Genomic DNA, 24,251 nt, shown 5'->3' on the forward strand with positions numbered 1-24,251 from the left:
AGACACTGCGGGCTATGCCTGCTCAAGCTAAACTCTCCGAGAGCCAAGCACTAAGGAGCCAATAAAAACAGCCTCATTTAAGCTGCAGTTACTTGGCACATTGTGCTTTCAGATGAAAACAGCCTCCACGCCCCGTCAGCTTCATGCAGTGCTGCGCATGTACAGTGTGCAAACTGGGCAAAAGTCATAGTTAGATGTAAAAAGAAGTCAGTACTTGTTCTTTGAACAGTCAATATAAATTACAGAAGGCCAAGACTCTGTTTAAAGGACCTGCCAATGCCAAAGCACTAATTTTACCACTATAAGAATCTATTTAACAACTGGCAAAGGGAAATACAGACTCCTAAGTTGGTAGAAAATCAATTTTTTATTGGCCATGCCATTATAACAGAGCTCGATGACAATTTTGATCCCTTGTTGAATGTTTCTGTGGATTTGCCGGGTGGCTCAGCACATAGAAAACGTTGTGATGCTACAGAAACAAAAGCACAAAGGCGCCTTTGAACAGTTTTTGTGGCATTCATTAACCCAAGCTCTCCAAACTTGGTGAATAATTTCAAAATCGCACACAATTACTGAAAAAATCTGTTTGCAGAAAGTTTCTTGTTGGAGAAACGTGGCTTTTATAAGACAGCACATTACTAATGCACAAGTCCTATCATGATACTTTAACCTATTCAAGCCAATACCTGAGGGAGTCAGAGGGCTTTGATGCCTTTTCAGACAAAGAGCCGGTGGATACGTTTTTTTTCTGTATTTAATAATTCTGTAACAGTTTCATATTGGAATGTTTGATCTTATCTGAGTCAGACTTCAAAGACATTTTTATTAGGAAAACTGCAGCAGCTGATCCGGTATAAAAGCCATGCAGTGCACTAAATGCCAGAGAGTCTCAAGAGAAAAAGGAACCAGAAAACCAAGACAACTTTTATATTGACAGGTGATTTTTGTCATTCTGACATCAAAGGTTATTTTTCTATAAAACATATTGAAATCCTGATAGCAAATCTCTCAACAGGTTTTGACAAATGCATTCATTTGAAAATTGGAGGATCACCTGCAACAAAGGATTGCATCAATTTACTGAAATGATCCTCTCCACCGGGTAACTACCACAGCTGCACCACATTACCGACCAAAACATGATGCAATTGTTTCAGTAATTGCAACATGAATTGCAGTGAACTGAGGACACAGTTTTTCATTTCATTTTATTTCAGCAATATAAAAATATTTTCAGAGAAACATGAGATGCCAAAAAGAGACTCTTAATATTTCATTCAAAACTTTCTACCTCAAGCAATTTGACATATTTTATTGGACTGTTAAACGAACTATCTTTTGCTTTTCAGACTGCAGTAGTCAATATAACTACTTATTTTCATATTTTTATTGTGCAGCCTTGATGTTCGCAGTACATCCACACCAGGGGCGTGTCTTGCTTTGGTCACCCCTGAAATCTGATTGGCCACTCCAGGTGCCACTGTGTTCTCTAACACTATGATTGGCTGCAGCTGGAGGTGGAATTAACGGCTTATTTATTTGGACTTTGTTGGTACTTTATATACTGTGACTGTACGTTTTGAATGTGTATTGGTATCCCACAATTTCTTTCAAAGAAGAATAAAGTACGAATAGACCATGTCATTATGGCTAAGACTATCCTGTCTCTGTCTCTCATCCTCTTTTTTCCCCTCTGTGAATCTTTACGTGCATATTTATTTTTTTTTTTATCAAATTGGTGTTTTTGTACTGTCAGTTTGTGACTGTGTATGTAAAAAAATATTTTTAAAAAGTTAGATACTATAATGTTGGTAATAAAGTAGGTATGATTAGTGCATGTGCATTCACATACGTCATGCCACCCCTGCATAACCCTTTGCCTCACTTGGGCCACCCAAATAAAAAAAGTCCAGACACTGGACCAGAGATCTGGGGAACACTTTGGTCAGCAACCAATTTTAGGGAGTGTTTGCAGACATTACAGTACAGAGAACAAAAGCAAACACACTCAGAAGTCTCAGTTGCATTTGATGGAAACAGTGCTCACTTAAACAATGGCGCTGTCCCAGTTCAGGGACCAAATTTTCCAAAGTCTGCATTTCTAGACAGTAAACATCATAATAGCCCGATAAGGCCCGTCCCATTTCAAGGCAGCCTTCCTTCAGCTCAGTTTGGAGCATACATGCATGATTCATTTACTCAAATCAGAATAGTCATCAGACACCAGTCAAAATGTAACTTTATCTGCACCACGGACTGGAGGGTGCATGTAAAATGGATATATTCATGATTAACTTGCTACAATATTTGCTCCCAATTTTCCAAGTTTAAATTTTAGATTAAGGCTTTTTTAATTTAAACTGTAATCTGGCCATGCAGCTTGGTTCATGATAGTAAAGTCTGTGGTGTCTGTGTGAGCAGAAAGTGGAGGGACAAAAAGTCTTGCTGCCCTGCCAATTCCAGCACCATTGCCACAGGCCACAATTAACAACCTTATTAACTCCATGAGAAGGAGATGTGGAACAATGCATGAGGCAAATGGTAGTCGCACCAGATACTGACTGATGCTTTGGGCTTTCTGTCACCAAAAAAACCCCCAAATTTCTGTCATGCTAGTTGTGTGAAATCCAGTAAAAGTCTTCTGTTAATGAAAACACTGCAAATGTTTGAGTGGCCTTTTATTGTGACCAGCCCAAGGCACACCTGCGGAGTAACAAGGCTGTTTAATCAGTGTCTCGATATGCATCATCTGTTGGTTAGGTGGCTGGATAATCTTGGAAATAGAGTTTTTATCTTTTATTTTTTAATTCGAATACACTTATTATGAAAATTTAAAAAGAAAAAGAAATAATAATAATAATAAATGAACTTCACAAGTAAAGTAATAGTGAACATATATAACACATTTTTAATAAGCAACATATATAAACATTTCATTTCCAAAAAGAAGGAGGCAGAAGCAAATGCCTGTCCATCCCCACATCTAAACCACTCTATTCAAGTGCTCACTAACACAGATTTTAACAAATTTGTGACAAAAATAAGACAAAAATAAGTATATTTGTACATTAAAAAAATCTTAAAAATGTAATTTAATTTATTTTGTGTGTCTCTACACCAATCTTGGTATAATTTTAATGTTTGATACCTTAAATATGTAAAATTTCCATTATTTATTTATTTATTACTTATTTTCAGGTAAATTTCTTCTTACTTTTGACTAGTTTTCAGTTCTCTAGTTAAGTTGCTTGTTTCCATGATTTTAAAGGAAGGTTTAAAACGGTTAATCACTTTGCCTAACACAGGAACATGAAGTTTAATGAGTTACCTCTCACAGCCTTCAAATAATCACAGCTTAAGACGTGTACGACCAAGCTCGTGTCCCCTGACAGCCACTCAGAGCGGCACAGCTGGTGATCAAAGTCAAGCGCACCCCCCAGGACCAGACTGAGCCATTTATGGATGAAAATGCTACCACAGAACATAAACTCAATAAGGAAAAATGTAAGCAACGAGAAAAAAACGTGGTGGTATAGTGCTAAGATTAAAAATGTAAAAACGAGAACGAGGCTGAGATAGTTTTAAGAGATTGGCAGCGGAGACAAGCACTTGGCATGTTGTCTTTGGTCTCCCTTCAAAGTTCATGTTGCCCACCATTATGTTTCAGAAATGGTGGTATGTTCAAACATTGTTCTTTCTTCCTTAAAAGGAGCCCGGCCGCTCTATGTTTATAAGGTTATGTGATGGGAGAGTTTATTTTAGCTTCACTCAGGACTTAATTTGAAATACTTTGTCCACATTGTTAACAGAGAGAGGAAACACAGAGCGGCTGACTTATCCAGAGCTCCTCTTTGGTGTGTGTCTCATTATATAAAACAGGATATTTAAAGGCTGCCTCTAATTTCTAGTTTGCACAGTGTGCTCCACTGATTTAAGTAAAGACAAACATTTGCTTCAGATTAGTGCCGCGCTGATGCTATCAGCGCTGATGTTGGGTGTTCACCGGTACCTCGTATAATTATGAGCGATGCTGTGTTGAGATTTTCCAGAAACTGAATGCCTGGAAAGTCTGCAGGAAAGAAGACGCCCCATGTCATCAGCCAAAGGCGGGTTTCCTAAATTTGTACACCTTCGCTACCGGAGTGTAAACTGACCCCGTCCGTTGTGTTTTTTTCCCAGCAGCCACATCAGTCGGGTAGATTTTTAAGAACTGGCTCAGCGGTGCCTCGACATGAATGGGACATTTAGAGGACTGCTGACTGGGACCTGTGTTGCGCCTCACATGTGGTCTGTGACCTTCATTTCAAACAGTGTCAAAAAAAGAAAACAGGATGCGTAAACCATTTGACTCGGCCCATTTGTGCGTGTGACCAAAAGTGAGGCAATGGGGCAAGTCCAGGCAAGTAGAAAAGAAAACAATTCACTGATGGTCAGAGTCTCCGGTGCTTTCTGCAAATGTGAAATCAGAATATGACACACAATCCTTTATGAATCTTTTACACAATTTTCTTTTGGACATAGAAATTATTCAACAACAATTTCACACAGAGATACTGCAATTAGAAACAGTTCCTCTTAATTTAACTGTGTCATCTTTTTATCTATAATTTTTATGCCAAATTTTTAACTTCAGGGCATTTTGTCACTTCTAAGAACTTTGCAGATAACACAGGAGATTAGTTCTACTTAAGCTTTATAATATCTGCTTAAGTAACTCACTTGAATAAAAGTTAAATAAAATCATACTTTTCTCGATTTTTTCCTTTTCCCTTCATGTCTGTTTACAGGATAAAAATGCAGAGGACATCCATGCAATCATACTCTTATTCATCTCTAAGATAATAACAGAAAAGTCTTGTTTTATATGGTACCATGTCACCTTTTCACCCTCAGACTGAAGCATAAAGTGGCATTAGAAACCATCAATCTCTGTCTAGTGTGTGACAGAGAGCCCTGTGTTTGGCTCAAACTCAGATGTAAAAGCTAACACGGAGCAGCAGAGAGCTTTTTTTTCTCTGTGGATCATGTCCTGACTGGTTGAGTAAAGGAGGCAGTCACTGTGGCTGTAACTTACAGAAAAGTAATATTGTGAGTGTAAAATGTACGGCTATCACAACAACAGCTAATGAAGAATAATAAAAACATGAAGACATTTTGACTTAATGAAACAGGTGAAATCAGGTTGAATCAGGTTACCTACTACAAGTTAAGAAGGCTATTATCAGACCATAAAAAGAGAAACTTTTTGCCAAAAACACAGAACTTTCACCCACGAGAGTGGGATTTGAGTCCCATTTGAAACCAATATTCTTCATCATTTTGGCTTCAATATGGAAAGTGAAACCAAATTAAGTGTTAACAGACGATAACAGCTCTCTGAAACTAATAGTAGGTGTAGCAGGCGCTTGCTGACCTTTTATCTTTGAGGCTTATGACTACAGATTGTGGCCACTGAATGTGCTGATAACACCCCTATTGCGTAGTTAGTAACAATAATGAGAAGAAAACACTTAACCCCACCAGGGAAACCACTGGCCACACATTTCGACACATCATTGCAGAAAAAGCCCAGGTACAACTAATATTACTGACAAAGACTCCGTTCGATTTAGGCATTTAGGCATTTAGGTATTTAGGTATTTAGGTGTGCCAGACAACTAAACAGAAATACCCATTTCTTATGAATGTATTTTACTTGTCATTGTTGCTTAAAATATCAAAAAAGCACATTTAAGCCATTTTGGGGAGGTTTTGGATATATTTAGCATACAAAAGAGTGTACACCGATTATTAACTGCTCTGTAAAACCACTTGTACTTATTAATCTGAAATTTGGTGCACTTGTTAAAAGAAAGTGTGGGAATCAGAAAAGGTAAAGGAAAAGGAGTTTATAATTTATATTTTGGTAGATATTTTGTGCCAATTATGAGTATGTGTGTGTGTTTTTTCAGCCAAAGGATTTTTAATGTCTTGTACTTTTATGAATATTTAAAAATATAGTAATTTGTGTCCAAATGATACAAGTACCATATAGCCATGGTTTTGTGATGTTTACCTGGCAATGAATTACGCATTAAATGGAGGTATGTCAGAGGGCAAGTGATGCAAAAGTAAAACTAAAACTTGATCCAGAAAGTTAGAAAAAAATCAGCCTTCCTTCATATGTTTAACATGCACAATTCAAGCTTCTTCATTAACTTGCCCATTAAATGCTCATTCCTTTTGTACGATCTCACTAACACAAGGAAATTGCATGTTTTACGCAAAATATAAATCACTCTTTGCCATTTCAGTCACATTAATGTGGTTAATTTGAAAGCGAAACACATCTTAACACAGACAAATGTATAGAAATGTATAACACATATTGAATTTCTAACATAAAATAAATTGTCTCTATGTTTTCTTAACACTTATAAGCGTCATGTACAACCCAGAGTGTCAGGGAGAATCTGCTTAGATATCTGTCAGTGTCAGAGGGTGATTTCCAATACCCACAGACCCCTGGGAGATCTTTTGACCTTTACCGCCTAGAAGTCCATATGGAGCATGCATGTGTCATCTATGTGCCAACAGCACATCAGTCACTTGTGTCCAACTCCAAAACAGTAATAAGTGATGGTAAAATAATGTCTTTTTGTATGGGGTATTTTAACATTTAACAAAATTAGTACAACTTAATTAGTGATTATTTTCACAGTTGTCAGTTTGAATGATCAGGGGAATCACAGATGTAATCAATAACATCAACCATGCCTCTATTTCTAGTAAGCCTTGTCAATGAGCCTGCAAACATAACCTGAGTCCTGGAACTGGGCACTAATAACGCTGTGAATTACACCTGTGTTTTTTTTCTGCTATGGCATATAAAAGTGTTTGCTTTAGGTGGTACAAGATTAATTCTTACAAATTCACACATTTGAGGCTTTTTCACATTAATATCAGTAATTCATACTGACTGAACCAAACCCAAACCACTTTCCATTACACTGAGGACACAATGATTGTTGAATAAGAGAATTTGTGTTTAACCTAATTCATTCTGTTTGTACTTTTTATTTTTGCCCTCTAGAATATTAAAATAGCACACCATCGACTAAAAAAAGAGCGAGCTGCCTTCCCCTTAGTTTGAATTTATCATTAGAAAACCAGAAAGTGTACCTCCAGGGTTAGAGCAACACTGCCAATTAACTGGATGACACAGGAATCACTGACTTTTGACCTTGCCTACTATTAAGGATGCATTTCCCTTATGGCCGTTGGCAGGGTTGGACGCCTGTGAGTAATAGCATCAGCTATGAGAGGCTTGTCAGAGCGCATCAGTCCCGGGCCCTTGGTATATCTGCAACACTGCAACCATGTCTTGTATGTGTATTGTTGGAGATGCTATGACATAAATGTAGCTCACACACTATCAGCGGCCCAGATGTGCTCGAGGAAAGTCTCAGTCCGATGCCATTTGCTGAGTGATTTGAGAGTGACATGATACAATTGAGGCAGAGGAGATGACATCTTCCCAGACTTAATGCAATTTCCACCTGATGAAATTTGTTACTTATTGCTACTGAATCTAAATGTTGAAATTTTGAGCAGTTTCAGTGCATTTCAACATGACTAATACCAACTTGTCATATTTGCAGCTCAGGCAGACGCGTCAGGTGTTACTAAGATGCAGCTGGGGGCGGCCCTTTTGTGTTGTATCTTGACACTGAAGATGTCAGCGGTTAGGTTTAGGCAACAAAACTACTTGGTTAGGAAAAATTGTGGATGTTGCCTAAAAACACACAGCTTTGAGTGCCACAAATGCCACAATCAATGTTGTTTGTTGATTCTTGAACCTCACTTTACTGGGTCAAAGTCCAGTGTTTGTTGGACAGGTCTTATGGATTAAAACCCTGTCTTTGTTGGACCCCTCTCTTAGGTCAAATTCAGTTGTTTGTTGCATTCCTCTTTTGAATCAGAGTCAAGTGTGTGATGAGCCACTCTCCTGGGTCAAAGTCCAGTGTTTCTTGGACCACTCTTGTAGGTAAAAGACTGGGGTTCGGGGTTCTTCTTCAAGGTCAAAGTTTAATGTTTGTTAGTCTGCTCTCTTCAGTCAATGTCCAAGTTTGTTGGACTCCCCTTCAAAGTGAAAGTCTGGTGTTTGTTGGATGCATTCACTTCCCTTCCCGCCCACCCAAGCAGACTGTTAAGCTCTTTAAACTCTGCCTGTTGCTCTGAGCATCTAATAATGACGCAGATGGGATGAAATCGGAGTTGGTAGAAAGCTGCTAGACACTAAATGGTGTGTGTCATCAGTGTAGTGACGACGGGGACACACTCCAAGTGACATATTTTGATGCTGTGGACATGAGACCAGGCTGTACATTCAGGTAAAGTACTATACTTTGCTTGTGGTTTCTCAGCTTGGTGAAACTGTATATACTGCACACTTACGTATCTGATTTACGGCAGGATGTTTAATGCATCGTGTATTATAGAGCTCTGAGTACAAACCTTTCATCTTGGTGTGGTATCGTGGAGTGGTTAAACGTTAGACGTAATGAGGAGATGAAGGCTGAAATTGGAGACATCTGTCAAATGATTCAACATACAGTATATTTAACATGGAGCTCTCCTCTGCCGGGCTGCTTTGTAAATGATTTCCTGACCCATGATTAATACTACACTAAAGTCGAAGACCTCACATTCCCAGCAACAACAGCCGTTTCTCTGAAAACCACTACTACAGAACCCTATAATTATCAAAACATAACATGCACCCGTCAATTTGGCCTTTCCCTCCATATACTGTGAACCAATTAGGGATGCTGGAGATGTCATCTGGATGGGGCTGCCATATTTTTCCCATCAGTCAGTGCTCAAAGACCCAGCACTGTTATAAATGACCTCAAGTTGTGATCGATTCACAGACTGCATGTTGAAATTTATAGTCAGCTGCCATTGTCAGGAGATGGATGGGTGCAAATGTGAGGGCACTGCAAAGGCTGGAGTGCTTCGTCCAAGATTTCCTCTTGTAGATACAACAATGCTACGTGAAAAAAAGATAGAACTAGACTGTAAAACATATTTTCTGTACCACATCTACATTTTTTCTGCAGCATAGGTAATGAAGTTTCACACTGAATGTTTTGTTGAGTTTGTTTGGAGGGTGTCTTTGACATTTACATTTTCATTTTTCTCACCATTCACTTGGGAAAAGAAAAGTGTCTATATCTATGCCTCAGTGTTCTTAAAATGGCTTGCTGGCGTCATTGCTATTCTACATACAGACACAGCTAACTATGCATTTGCAGCAAGGTGTGACCCCTGGTTTTATTTGGGGCATGCTAACAGCACTTGCAAGCCACTTCAGGGAAAACACTTGGGGGATAGATACAAAGACATAAAAATGTCATAATATCCCTGAACTGTGAGGTGAGTGGGAATCAAAATGTCAGATTTCTTTGAAAGTACTTTTAGATTCATGCATTTGAAAGTAGTGCATATGCACTTAGCAACAGTGTAGTCTAGGAATAGTTTGCAGCGATGGGAAATGACAGAGATAAGTGGAAAGTGCAAGACCACAGTTGTTGCTGGCTGAAGTGCTGGTGGTTGAGATTTGAGACAGGGCCAGAAGGCTTTTTAGGCTCCTGGGAACAGACAAGTGTGACAGATGGAGTTTATTCTCAATATTCTGCAAAACCAGCAGAAACAAAGTATCACAGCAAATGTCCAAACTTGAATCTAAAGGGCTATCCTTATGTCCATTTACCAATTCCCTCAATTCCCATCAGAAATCACTGAAGACTCTTGTGCAAACAAACAGAATGACAGTAGACTGGACATTCCCACGCAAATCATTGTAGCAGGAGGGCCAGAGAGGCAGCTAGTTTTACATGTACCATCAACACGTTCTCATCCCAGCTCATCAAATGTTGCTGCTTTGTCAGTGGACTTCTGCGTCTACATATTACGAGTTAGGTATCCGTCTGCATCTGCTATCTACATTCTGGGATGCCGCTATTGTGATGTGAACAAATGGTGGGATGATGCTGCACGTGGTTATGTTTAGGCAACAACAGCACATGGCAACTAACGCTGGGACGTCAAGAAACACACATGCTGGCACAGGTGGTTAAGTTTAGGTGACAAAGTTAGGGATGGTTAGGATTAGGGAAAGGAGGCATATGGTAAGGTGTAGTAAAAAACGTCATATTAAAACAGGAAGCAAACACTGAACTCCTTCATCAAAGTCTGGATTTGTTCCACCTCCCACATACCCTATAGGCACGCAAAAGGCGTCATGCACAAGCACTGAAAGAGTGGTGCTAGTACAAGTTTGTAAGTGAAAACAGACTGGTACCCTTTCCATCGCAACCATTGTAGTGGGTCAACTTCAATATAAACTTTCATACAAACAAAGCAACAATCAGTAAGTTGCAGACTGACTGGAGGGGAGGTTTTGCAGTAATGACCAAACGAGTAGTTGTTAGGACCCCCGGACTGACTCATAGCCAAGAGTTTTAACATAATTTAAGAACCAGGATAAACAGAAATCAACATTCAATTTATCAACAAAACAAGCAGGGTGACCATTGAAATCTGCTGGACTGGCCAAAACAAAAACAAAAAGAAGGGAAGACACCCAGACCAACCCACAAAGGGTCGTAGGAAATTCCTTCTAACCTAAAACACCAAAACAACTTAACCTGACAGAAATAAAGCCACGAAAACAGGACTGCCGCGCCCACTGAAAAACAGAAATATAGCAAAAACTGAAAACTAAATCACAGCAGTCACCACAGTGCTGCTGCTGCCAGGCTGGAGGATGAGAGAGTGAGCAAAAATCCTTGCCACCTCTTTAAAGGTTTCCCTCAATCAATGAGCAGCTCCACCTGAGAGGAAAACACACACAGTCAACATCATGTGCAGTGCACAGCATCGTAGGACATCTTTTTTAAATGTGTTGTTTTTAAATTATTACTGTAACTGTTATTTCCCTGTTTATTTTGTTGACGTTTGTTGAAACGCAATGTGACATCGCTGCCTCCAAGGAGTCACCGGACAGCTGAGAAGCAGAGACTGCAAGGATGAGCAGCATGTAGATCGACATGTTTACACATCTAACTCTGTCAGTTAAGGATTTATTTTGACCAAACCAGAGCTGGTGATTGTTGGAACACTGGACTAATTATCATGATGAAAAGCTACTAATGACGGTTTTTCTGAGTTTAATTTTGTTTCAGAATGAAGTGTTTTACAATGAGTAAACAAAGCAATTAGGTTGTGTTTAGTCTAAGTTCGGTTAAAGAGAAAAACTGTGTATGGTTGTATTTTTCTGTGGAATAAAGAAGATAGATGTAAGAATGGGCCAAAACAAAATTCTTAAACCAGTGAGTTAGTCATATTTTACGGCCTCACTGACGCTTGTCGACAAGAAATAACGACAGTCGGCATTTTCTTAAATTACCTCCACGAACAGTTATCTTTTCGGTTCATTCTATTTCTATGCTCCTATTTCAATATGTGATGTTATTCAGTCTCACCCTCCTTTACTTTCTTTTTAGCATTCAATGTTTTATTCTTGAAACACATGTTTAAAAGGCATTTTGTGTGACCATAAATGACATTAGATGCAATAATTAAAACTAAAATAGCGTTGGATTGTTTTAACAGATTTAACATCTATTTCTATCATTGCTGTACAAAGTAGATAAAAATGTAGACCTTTGGTTGCAGCTTTGTGGCGCTATGTATCCGCATCATACTGCTTTAGACAAACTATGATTTCCTCAAGAATCGTCCTTCCATTCGCTGACTTATTGTTGTCATGCTTCTCTGTGACTGGCTCAGCTGTGTCAGAGCGATGTGACTGGCTGACAGTGTAATTACCACATCCTCCGATTTATTTTCACCTTCACCCAGCCCCTCAGCCTTGGAGACACACGCACAGTAGTGGGACCTCCCACTTTGTACTTTCGTGATAACAACATGGCCCTTGGTTTTACAATTTGGTTTCACAAACCTGTGATTGTGTTATATTCAGTTTAAATCACATATTTTTCATGTCTGTGACAAACTGTGCCTGATGAATTGAAATGGATTTGCAGGAGCAGAAAGAAAGATGAGATAAAACACCTTCACACTTTCCATTGACAGAAAAATGTCAGGGACAAATCTTATCTGCGAAGCACTGAGTTTGCATTTATTTTTTTCCGTAATGACGTGTACAGAGGTGTAGGAGGCTTCATCTTTTCAGCTATTGGGATATGCACAGGAAAGGTCAAACTTGTAATTTATTAGAGGTCAGTCCTGTGATTTCATTAAATGAGTCTTTGTAGGAGGAGCAGAGTGTGCTGTGCATGTTGTAGAGATGATGTGGAGGAGGCATACAGAGACCATCATTGTGCCTCATCTGGTGAGTTTTTTTTGTTAACATCTGTGGTGCAAAGCAGCCACTGGTGTATTGTCTGCACTACCTTGTGAAATGTTTTTTACATTGACAGTGCAAGTTGTATTTTATATTTGAAAAGTTTGGGTTTCTATTCACATCGTCCTCGTCCTTGTCTTTTCAGCCCACAAGTTGAACAACACTTCTAAGTCGGTTGCAGGTTAAGAGTTTATTTTTCCTCAGAGACAAAATGAATTAAAGTTTCGTTTCTTGCGTTAAGGAGAGACACTTAAATTGCACCGTGATGCTGTGGTCCAGCCTGACTGAGGCTGCTTCGGTTTCACAAGGAAGGAGGCAGTGAGCAGGCGGGGGACATGTGGGTGAAGGGTGGAAGCGTCAAGCGGTGGCTTGTAGTCACACACACACACTCACGCATACACAAACATGCTAAGAAGCAGACCAACTGCCCATGCTGTGTCACATCTTGTGCCAATGCAGTGAGGTTTCCTCTGAAAAGAAAAACTGCACCAACTAAGGAAGGCAGTCTGTTTAATATTACGAAAACCACACTGGGAAGCGGGAGCCGGCGGGTTTATGCAGTAGCATCTGGCGTCACCGCAGATGCCTGCCAGGGCGCACATTAGATCAGAATAATTGGCCAGGACAGCAGCGTGAGATGGACAAATGAGAGCCTCCTCCTGTGTGACCTGATGGCAGAGGGGGAGAAGGAACAACCCTACTCAGTGTCTGATAAGGAGCTTGTGAAATAAATGAAATATAGATAAAGCTTGAAGTTCTTACTCTTTAGGTTTAAAGGTAATGCTTGCAATATGAAGTTAAGATGATATAAGAAACAATTTGACTGTCTGTGCAAGCAGCTTATTATGACCCATATTTACATTTACTGTGAGGCTGCAACCGCTGATGGCTGTACTCATTTTGAAATGGATGGATGGATTGGTCAAACAAACACAGGACTTCGACCCAGGAGCCGGTGACATCTTTTAAAACATGTCCAGCATTGGATACCTTTTGCTTTACGTAAGTGCAATCATTTAGTTGGGCTTGCTTTTGTTCTCTGTGATTGTTTAAGTTTTCTCTGTTGAGTTTGCTCAGCAGTCCCAAGTACTGTACCTCCAATTAGAAATGGAAGAATTTATTTTTGATGTTCAGTACACTGAATTACACAAACAGTTATTGCAAAAGTAGAGATAAATAACTTTGGCATACAGAAAATGAAAAAAACAAAACATCCATGACACAATGGCAATGTAAAATGACAAAGAATGAAAACTGCTAATAGTACTGTACAGTGACACATGTAGCAAACAAGGCATTTTGGACCTAAATTTCCCTTTCATCAAGCAAATAAATATTTAATATGCGTAATCTCAAATGTAGCAAAAATTGCGTGACGCTAGGTATTCCTGAAGGAAGCAGATGTGAGTTTGCTGAGATGGGTCGAATGAAACCTGATTCTACATGTGCAACGTCTTTCTTCTCTTGAGAATCTTTGGTAGAAAAGGCACAATAGTACAGAAAAGAATTGTAAATGAAATATTTACACATAATAAAGTCTCATTAGCAAGGCATGTCAGCGATACTGTTGCAGAAGATTTAATCTGTGGTGAAATAAGAGGGCCGCAAAGGAAAACTGCTCATGAAAAAGCACCTTTCTTTTCTGCCATGATGGTAATAATACAGGAGCAGAGGAAGTAAGGCAGCTGGAGCCAGCTCACTTATACACATTATAAAGTACTTGAACAAAGAAGCTCCCATTTTCCATGACACTATCAGCCCACGCTGGCTGAACTTTAAAAGAGACCTCAAGAAGAGGCAAAAACACCTCAATGTTCTTATCTGTGAGCTGAAGAAAATAGTCTTCAGAGCACGGTGGTAATAGTCCAGATCTGCTCCGGTGAATTTTTGTCTCTCTAAAATGCACTCAGAGCACACTATTGGTATTCCACAGCAGTCAAATCCATTTGGAAGATTTATTAGATTCCAGTCTGTTCTGCTTCATCCAATTAGCGAAAGGACAACAGGATAAAAGGGACAATCTTGTTAGCTCCCAGTGGAAGTGGATGAGATACAGAACATTGCAACAGCGGCAGAGGTTCATTTCTAAAGTCCTGTGTGGTTCCAGTGGCAGCTATTACACATGTCTGAGGTCAGTCCAAGTCATCTTTACACACACAGGCGCACTCTTCATGGTGCTCCAAGGCCACATCAGTCATGGACTTCTGCAGGCCTCTGACACCGCTTCGGTGTTTCAACAGTAGAACCTGTAAAAAATGAGGACGCTTTAGTTAACAGCTGGGTGTCAAACATTTCATGTAAAGCATGCTCAGCAGGTACGTTATTCAGAAACAAAACCCGTCTGTGTACCTATGCAGTTTTTTCTTGCTTCTACCATATTTCAAAGGTTTTTACTGAAGGCCTAAAGGACAACCTTACTTGACCCCTTGCACAAAAAGATAATTTTGACAAAACCGATGATTTAATCACATTAGATACCAAATTGAAGTATGAAAGTGCTCAACAAATGTCATGTCATTCAGTCTATTACATTATACTGGAAGTAGGAAAGGCCACAGAATATCAAGATACGCACAGCAAATTCAATGTTTTTATGCCGAAATGCTGGTGGCAATCACAGTTTGAGGGATTATGTTTTTAGGCTTATCATCTGTCCCATTCTCAAAAACGCGAGGGAATTTCCTAATATGTGGCACAAACGTCCACTTAAACACACGAGTGAACTGATCAGATTTTGGTGGTCAAGGTCACTGTGACCTCATGTCCCTTATTAAGGTGTGTGTGATATCTCAGGAATGTCTTCAGGGAAGTTCTTAAAATTTGGCACAAATTCTACCTAGAATCCCTGATTAACTAAGTAGCATTTCATGGTCAGATGTCAAAGGTTATGGACACTTTGACCTCACATCCGTCCAATTGTTGCAAACTGGATATCTCAGGGCATTTTCTCAAACTTGGCACAGGCATCCATTTGGACTCGAGGATGAACTGATTAGACTTCAGTAGTCAAAAGACTCTCTCAAACTCAATAATTCATACACTAACGACAAAATTTTTACACATATTTCTCAGATAAACTGATGAAAGTGATGACATTTAATATACAAATGGTCAAAAGTCAAGTTACTGTGACATTACAATGTTCTGTGCACTTTTCTGACCATTTTTCAACATCACAACTCAGGAGCAGTATGGAGGACATTTGGTCGGATACTGAATTAGCAACAATAATCTTAACTGTAATAACTGTGCTGACTGTATAGCTCTCTGTGCTGCAGGGTTGAGGATGTGTGAAAAACATTCATGTTATAGAATCTGTGGCTTTATAGCAGCAACATCCACATTTGAAGCATTGACATGGCTACACATGAGTCTGGACAGACACGGATGCAACTTGACTGGTTGGCAGAGGCACACAACTGTAGTTAATCTGATAATTTGGTCTCAGGTTGTTGCAAGGGTAAATATTTAACCATCAGCCAAAATTACCAAATTCAGTTTTTGCTGCTTGAGGGGAAAAAGTTCTAGATGTCCCTGAACAAAGCGAGCTGCAACATCCTCGTGTTTTCTCATTTGAACTTCCATGTTGTTAAACTCTGGTGTGATGCTGCAGTTAAGCTAATCCTACAGTATGATATTATTTTGTTTCTGAGAGCGGGATTCTGCAGGTCTTCCTACAGTTATTATCACACCCTTTATAGTTCCAAACAAACTGCTTTTATGTGGTTTATTTGGTTTCCAAGCCAGTGCACATGTAACAGCTAGTTAAATTCAGAAAACATCAAATCAAAAAATTGCTCCAGAGTTTATGCCAGCTGGAAATAAAGCAGAGTCAAATTCTTAATCAGTAACGTCCTAATTTAACCTCTGAAATGGCATTCATTTAAAAATTCAGAGAACATAGGTAAATGTCTAAAAATGAACAAACAGATTACATATTCATCATATTTCATGACAGACTTGATATTCACCTCATGGTATTTCTTCGTGACCCTGGCGGGAACACACTGGCAGTCATAGCAGCGGTGAGAGCAGCAGGCACAGTTTCCGCCACAGCGCTTCACCAGGAGGCAGCTTGGCCAGAAAATGGCATCTGTCCTCTTCAGCTCCTCACGCAAGGATACAGAGAAGTTGCGTGGGGTGCAGCTGTACAGTCGAACTTCCTCCCTCAACAGATTGAGATCGGCTCCTCCTCAAATACGCAGAGAAGACATGATCACAATCACTTCTGGCGAAAAAAAACTTTTCAACTTTCACAAATAACACTTTTAATGTGCATGATATTCAATGGCTCTTCTAAGATCACACATTTTAAAATATTACTGCTTTTGACGATGCATGACTCTTGTATCTCTTGTAACTATCATATTGTATTTTTAACTTCTGTATTTTGCCTCAATTATGATGCACAAGTGTAAAAGTGTCCTACCTCTGGCCTTCTTATTATGGATGAAGGATTTCCCCAGCACATGCCATGTAGGTTTGTACAACTCCTCCATATCCAGCTGCCATCGCTCCGGCTCCAGGTACTTCATGACCTCCTCCACAGTGCTCAGGCCCGCCACAGCGTCTGACAACTCCTCTATACCCTGCTGGGAGGGAGGGAGAACTGCAGGGACTTCTGGCTCTGACACACTCTGCGGGAAAACCAGCAGACGAGATGGAGAGAGACGGAGAGGAAAGGTCATTTATTCAGTAAATACACTATTTGTCCATAAAGTAACAAGATGTAGCTTCTACACCCAAAAGCACCTTATTGCATCAAATGCTTCAGGATAGTCACAGAGCAGAAACTTTCTGTGACATTTAAGAGCTCGAAAGCTTGCTCTAGGTAACGAATACTAAACAGGAAAATTACACAGAAGGAAGAACTTTGTCAGAGGTGACGTGACGTGTTTTATTTCTGCAATGTGAAATAGCATAAAGCTATAAAAAGAAGAGGAGTCTGACACTGGTAGAGTTTATGTCATGGTAAAAAATGTGGGTTTAAATTGGGTTCAGGCTCATTAAATGCTACAGTGGTTTGGACCTGAGTGGATTTAAACAGAAACCATGACTGTCCAGGTCAGCTGGGACCTCATTTAAGTTCTATGTGTTGGACGTTAATGTGTGGAGGAGCTGTGACTAAAGCTCCTGATTACAGACAGGCTGATATTTTCAAAAAATGTTCCTACACTGGCTAATAAACTGGATAAACACCTGAGTCTAAGAACTAGTGGGGAAGTAGAAAACCGACAGATAAATACACATCTGTAGATATTTCCAGTTTAAATTGTATTCAGTTGTTGATATACAGAGTTCTCCCAACTCATTTAATACAGCAGTTTGGCCAATGGGGGACTGCCTATTCTTCTGACAGCCCAAATTCTGAAACCTTGTTAGCCCAAAATTGTCCCATTAAACCAAAAGCCAAATTCTCTGGAAGAAAGTTCTCCCAAAAACATATGACCACTGCTCCAAAGAACTGTTGCTCACACATTGTATATGTTACATACATGTGATAAAGTTGTGGCAAGGTTTAAGCACAAAAAACACAGTTATGGTTAAGGTAAAGACCATGTTTGAGCTTAAAACACCCAAATTTAGTGGCACAAAAGTCCCTGGAAACGTAAGGAGAGGCTGGTGAAAACCACTTGAGTTTGGTTGTTCAAACGTTGCTGGGAAACACTGCAAAGAGTTGGTAAAATCACCTGGAATCAGTGGTTTAAATACCACTGGGAAACTAAAACTAACTGCAGGGAGTGTCTATTTTCAGACAAATGGGGCATTGGAATTTTGGGCTGTTGAAACAATAGCATGCATCAGTGGCTCTCTTGTTCAAACTTTGTCAGTTTCCGTGTCAATTTTCGCTCATTACACGCTACAGTGCCTTTGAAAATAAACTTCTGTCTTCACATGAAATGTAGGTTTTGCCACCAAAATTACTTAAGGTTTAGGCAACAAAGCCTATTGGGTAGATTTAGAAAAACAATCATGTTTTTGGTTAAAACAACTACATTTCTGTCAAGTATGCCATGTGATGACTATTTCACACGATGCGTGCCAGTAACTGTATGACGTGTTTGAAGTTGCCCTCTGGTTTCTCACGGTAAAGGACCACCGATCTCCTTAGTGAAAGTCTGGTGTGTGTGAAACCTATCCATCACCTCTCCCACTCTCCTGCCTTACTCGTACTTTTTCGCTCCTTCTGTAATTGCACCCCGATGGGTCTCATACAGACACGTACGATGGTAACAGAAGCCAAGGGCCACTGACCAGACTGCTGTGTTTGACGCCCTGGTAATGAGAGAGGGCCCGTGTGTGTCTGCCTCAGCTTAAGTCTCTTATCCTGCATAAAATGATAAGACTCCACTTATAATCTCTTGTTTAAAAGGATAGCAAGGTCTCAAGCATCTGAACTCCAATGAGGCCCACATGATATTGACTTTATCTGAAATATTTCCTTACACTGAAGTCGAGAGGCAACGGTGAATTAATGGCATCATTTTTTAAGCTGTCAAATGTGATCTCATCTCTGTCACCTCCTCTGCCCACTTTGCATAACAACATTTGTCCCTTTAGCTCTCCCAGGCAGGCAGCATTATTTGTTTCAAGCTCCCAGCCCTCCAGGCTGCAGCGTGCAGACAGAGAAGATTGATACCTGGGGTGTTGGTCTTCCCACGAGAGAAGAGGCTAATCTGTTAAACCTTTCAGTCCTGTGACGCTGCGTTTGTCCAACATGTCAGCTCGCTGGTCTCTCTAATCTTATGTGACTGACAGTTAGAAAGCAACATTGTGACACTTACAAAAAATAAAAAAGCTTGTGGTGCATTGAAAACATCGGCTCCTGGCAGCTGCGTCTCTAAGCTTTTGGGGCAGAAGTGTTTGAAAAGAAAAAAATGATTCCAGGAATCTGTATCATCCCTTTGAAAGGGATCCAGTGAGAAATGGGGGTTAGAAAAGTTTTCCTTCCCTCAGAGGCCGTGGCACTAACACTGCAAAGATTTGTGGTTTCACTCTCATTTACTACTTACTACTTATGCTAAAGCCTTAGTATACATGTCACTATAAAACCACCTGGGCACAAGTTACAACCAAATCCCCAGAAATATGTTGGCATTGTATGTTTCTCCAAACCAGATAACATTTGTGCATTACTATGCAGTGGTTAGCTGGAAATTTGTACATTTCTTTAGGTTTCAACAATGCTGTGGGTAATGTGTGGGTATCTTTAGGCCCAAAAATTTTTGGTGCAAAAAAGATCACGGCTTGGCTGAAAACATCCGCTTTTGGTCACAAAATTGCTGCTTGAAATGCTGGGATGTCCAGCTTAAAGACACCAGCTTTTAGCGGCACAATCGCTGCTCGAAATGTGGCTGATGCCTCCAGAAAAAAACACCAGGTGACGTGGCACAATTGTTTGAAATGCCACTGATGTCTAGCTAAACATCAGCTTTGGGTGGCTCAATCACAGCTGGAAATGCTGATTATGCCTTGCCAAAAACAACCAGTTTTGGTGGCACAATCATGGCTGAAAAGGCTGCCAATGTCTCACTTAAAAACACCTGCTTTTGGTGGCACAATCACAGCTCGAAATTTGGCCGATGTCCCCTAAAAAAAAACCAAAGTAAACAGGTGTAGTGGTACCATTGCCGTTTGATGTGCCACCAATGTCTGGCTGAAAAAAACCCGCTTTTGGTAGCACAATCATCACTTGAAGAGCCAGTGTCTAGTTAAAAAAAACACACCCTGAAAATGCTGGCAATGTTTTAACTCAAAAACACCAACTTTTGACTGCCCAGTGGCTGCTGGAAATGCCACCAATGTTTGCTAAAAATACAGACTTTGGTAGCACAATTACAACTTCAAATGCCCCAAATGTCTTGCAAAAAATCTAACCAGTTTTTGGTGGCACAATTGCCACTGGAAATGCTGACGATGTCTAACTTACAAACATCCACTTTTGGAGGCCCAATTGTAACTTGAAATACCACAGATGTCTTGCTAAAAAAAACACCAACTTTTGGTGGCACAACCGCGGTTGGAAATGCCACCAATGTCTTGCTCAAAAACATCCCATTTTGTTGTTTCTTGGTCTTAAACAGTGGCCTGCACTGGAAACTGGGCTGAAAGTTATCCATCAAGTGTCTCATGTAATTTATTTCAAAATGTTTACTGGATAAAAGATAGTCCTTTAAGCTTGACTGCAGACAATGGAAAGGCAGATAATCAGTAAAACATATAATGTATTGGCATTTGTACATTGTGTAATAGGTGTAACACAAGAAGCAGCCATGAGATTTATTGACAGTCTAAGTCCATGCAGTACAATTTAACTGCAAGTCTCTTTGGCATGGATTTTAAAATAAGATGCCAGTGGTTTGACATGGCTGTGCCACAGGCTACAAAAATACAGCTGATGTGCAGCTGCGTTCGTACCACTGATTTGACTCATTCTAATGAGGCTGCCCTCATAACCACTGAGCATATCTTTGGTTTATTCGGCACCTACTGGGATAAACAGACCCAAATGTTAAAGGAATATTTGTGGAGAAAGGACTGGTCATATTTATTAAGAGTATATTGAGCAGTTCTTTCTCTGAGCAGCGCTGTATTTCCAGACAACAGGAGAGCTGTGATTCTTATTAGTTGAGCCTTGGCAGTGGCTTACAGCGTGGACTGGAAGCCATTAACAGCTTGTGAATGTCGATGGTGCAACACTCCCCCAATTAGCGGCGCTCTGCAAGCTTTACTTTAGATAGAGAAGCCAAGCAATCCTTCAGAGACGCATCAAGATGGTGTGAATTAAACTATAAGTAACAGATGAGAGCTCCCGTTTAAGAAATTCACAAACAAAGTACTTAAACAGACCACCGACTTCTGGATGGCATGGATTCAGCAAGCGTCCATGTGTCACATTTGCACATAAAAACTTGATGCTTGGACACACAGTATTGGAGCAGCAATGGAATAATTTGAACAAAAATGAGTAATTCTATATCTGTGATTTGACATATTGAAACCAATACGACTGATTTTTAGTAAGTACACCAAAAAAAGAGGAGTAATTTTGAATCATCATAACTAAAAAGTTCATTTGTTGCCATATATGTGTCAAAGGCAGTTTAAAGGACATATAAATAGAAGATTTACACACAAGTGACATGAAACAGACAGGATGCTGGTTTGACACATTGAGATGACAGATGTAGATCCACCACTGTGGCAACAGGTCAATCCAGGTCCTGCTGCAGGTATTGCTGCAGGTATTTTTTTTGTGTCTAGGTTGCCCCGACAGTAGGAAACGAAAGGCATACATGTGCAAAACTGCTTGTTTCCTTAAAGCTGACACTTAAAAGACAGGTACACTGTGTAAGGAATGTCCTAAATCTAATAGTCTCTTACAAAAAATAGGCCATGTGGTCAACACAATCGCCAGAGAATTTGTCAGAACTGTATGTTTCTGCATGCCACAAATACATAATGTTTATATGTTATTATGCAGTGAATATTTTGAAAAAAACAAAACACTTGGATATGATTTGGAAAAGATCATGAATTGGCTTAAAATACAATCACTGGCAAAAAGGCAGCTGCGAAAGAGATAATAGGTCACTGATTGTTATTTCTAAGTATTCAGTAAAATACAAGATTCTGGTGATGATCTTAAATGAGCTTGGACTAAATTAGAACTTTTATTTGGGCAAAATTATGCACATACCCAGCTCATATTAAAATTACAAATGAACATCAATTACTCACTCAGTGAATTCACATTCCTCCATGGTGAACGAAGAATCCAAAAACAGAAAATTCTTGATGAATCAAAATTGTAATGAAGTGATCTATTTACAAACTCATACACAACTTGCGCATTAAAATCATAGTCTCATAGTCTCGAAAACGACGTTGAGTTCTTGAAAGGTGCTATATAAATCCAATGTATTATTATTATTGTTATAGTCTCAGTTATCTAGTCGTATGTTCAGCACTTCCCAAGCACATGCTTTTTTTCACAGGAACTATTTAAAAGACTGCAAAACTTGGACTAGATAAATGAGACTTGGATTACATTGCATGCATTGTGTGATTTTGTACATGCATGTTTTGATATGATTTTGCTGTTGTCAAACGTGGATTAATATGATTTCAATTTATGAACTATTTCTTCAGGTTTTGGATGCTTCATTCACCTTGGAGGCATGTGAGAAAACACACTTTTCTTTCTGAATTAAAAGTAACACGTGGTGAGTCATTGACATACAAAGGATTATTTGGGGGAGTTGAAATATTCTTGTAGGGACAACTTGCTGTTGTTAATTTAACCTCAATGTATGAAACTTCAGTCTAAATTGGTATTTGATGCTTCAGCTGCATGAAGAAGAGGAGTTTCCCGTTAGTTGCTGTTTATGTCAATCTCTTATGAAAAAGCTGAGCCAGCAGACCAAGACAGACTGAAAGTAGAAATTACCGACTCAGTGGAGTTAATCTGCTTAAACCACTGTTCCAAAATATGTGCTATTGTGAACATTACTATATAAGCAGATGCTTAGAAATGCACGGGCAGCGGTAGGATATTTAACAAGATTGCAAAGTACAATTCTATCGAAATAATTGTATATTTTGGAAAGAGCACTTGCTGTTTTAACGATAAGAGGCAGAATGTGTTTTTGTTCTTCTAGATGACCTATGACAGGATCAAAGTGTGAAAGCTGGTAATGCACCTCTTATCGCGGCCAAACCCTGTGAACCCCCTGCCCCTCACGAAATAACCTCGCTCTCAAGCTGTGATTACCTCATTTCCAGCTTTCTTTGTTCTTACACAGCACAACCACATGCTCTTATTTCTGGTAACTGAAATGACAGGTTCAGCTAACTATGTTGAGATGAAACTTCTGAAATAGCATCCTGGGAGAGCTCTGGAAAACAATATCTTCTCTTTCACATGGAGTTGCAAACCACTTCCTTGCACAAGAGAGCTTTGAGTAAGCAACAAGGGCTGTTGTGCGTGAAGAAAGTGTTTTTTTCTCTCACTATGCGCCACACACTGCAATTGAGGTTGGTGTAAAAACGGAGCAGTTTTATCATGCCAACGGTAAGCCTCCTGCGCGGCTTTTGCCAGTCATTGCCATCTGCTTCTACTTGGATTTTACTCCTTACTCTCGCCGTCCTATCAAGTCTGTGTGTGTAAAACTCTCTTCAATGCGTTAAAATAAACAAAGCTGGTGGAGCGATCTTCACGCCGAGGTAGCACTGGGGTTTAATCCTGGTTTGGGACCTCAGCGAGACAATGATGTATGTTTTGTTAGCTCCTTTAACCCACCACTCAACACCCTTCATGCTCCCCTCAACAGACTCCTTCTCTTCTATGTTTTAACAACCTCTTTGCCTCGGCCCTTTCGCTTTTCCTAAAATCTCTTCCTGTGAATTACAGACCGCTTCTTATTTCTTCTCTCCCCCTGTCCATGCCGTGGAAGTGGTGGGGAGGAATTATTGCTTGTTTAAATATAAACTAAAGTGCTGGCCCCTGCGTGGCACGAGGTTCCAGTAGCTGCCGGTCGACCGCAGAGGAAACAGAGTGCTGCTGTTCTAACGTGCTCCTCCTCTGTCACAGCAAAGTTCAAAGGGAAGCTGGACCCAACGTGCGGAGGCCAAAGCTTCCTCTCTCTCCCTCAGGGTTTCCACACCTTCGAGAGTTGAAATATGAAAGACAAACGCTGTCTCTTATTCCGTAATGCGGTTAGTTGCAGACATTTGAGCATCACAGAATAGTTTAATTCTACTTCAACATAATTAATTTTGACTTTTAAATCCCAAAACATCCACAGCTTTGTGGGGTGTTTTACTTTCAAACGTA

At 39.9% G+C, this 24,251-nt stretch overlaps 1 protein-coding gene across 2 annotated transcripts in view; it reads right to left on the reverse strand.

Annotated features, from left to right (window-relative positions):
* Window positions 1-13,549: 13,549 nt before the first annotated feature.
* pdgfc (platelet derived growth factor c) overlaps window positions 13,550-24,251 on the reverse strand; it is a 65,828-nt gene continuing 55,126 nt past the window's right edge. The window contains exons 5-7 of one of the 2 annotated variants that reach the window (XM_042493512.1): window positions 16,845-17,052; window positions 16,387-16,607; window positions 13,550-14,661 (exon numbers count right to left, since the gene is read on the reverse strand). In XM_042493512.1, the coding sequence (XP_042349446.1) occupies window positions 14,548-14,661; window positions 16,387-16,607; window positions 16,845-17,052 (543 nt within the window). In that variant the 3' untranslated portion in view covers window positions 13,550-14,547. The remainder of the gene's footprint in view (window positions 14,662-16,386; window positions 16,608-16,844; window positions 17,053-24,251) is intronic. The other variant, XM_042493513.1, reaches the window with a different exon arrangement.

The sequence above is a fragment of the Plectropomus leopardus genome, chromosome 9, assembly GCF_008729295.1.
Source record: "Plectropomus leopardus isolate mb chromosome 9, YSFRI_Pleo_2.0, whole genome shotgun sequence".
NCBI lineage: Eukaryota > Metazoa > Chordata > Actinopteri > Perciformes > Serranidae > Plectropomus > Plectropomus leopardus.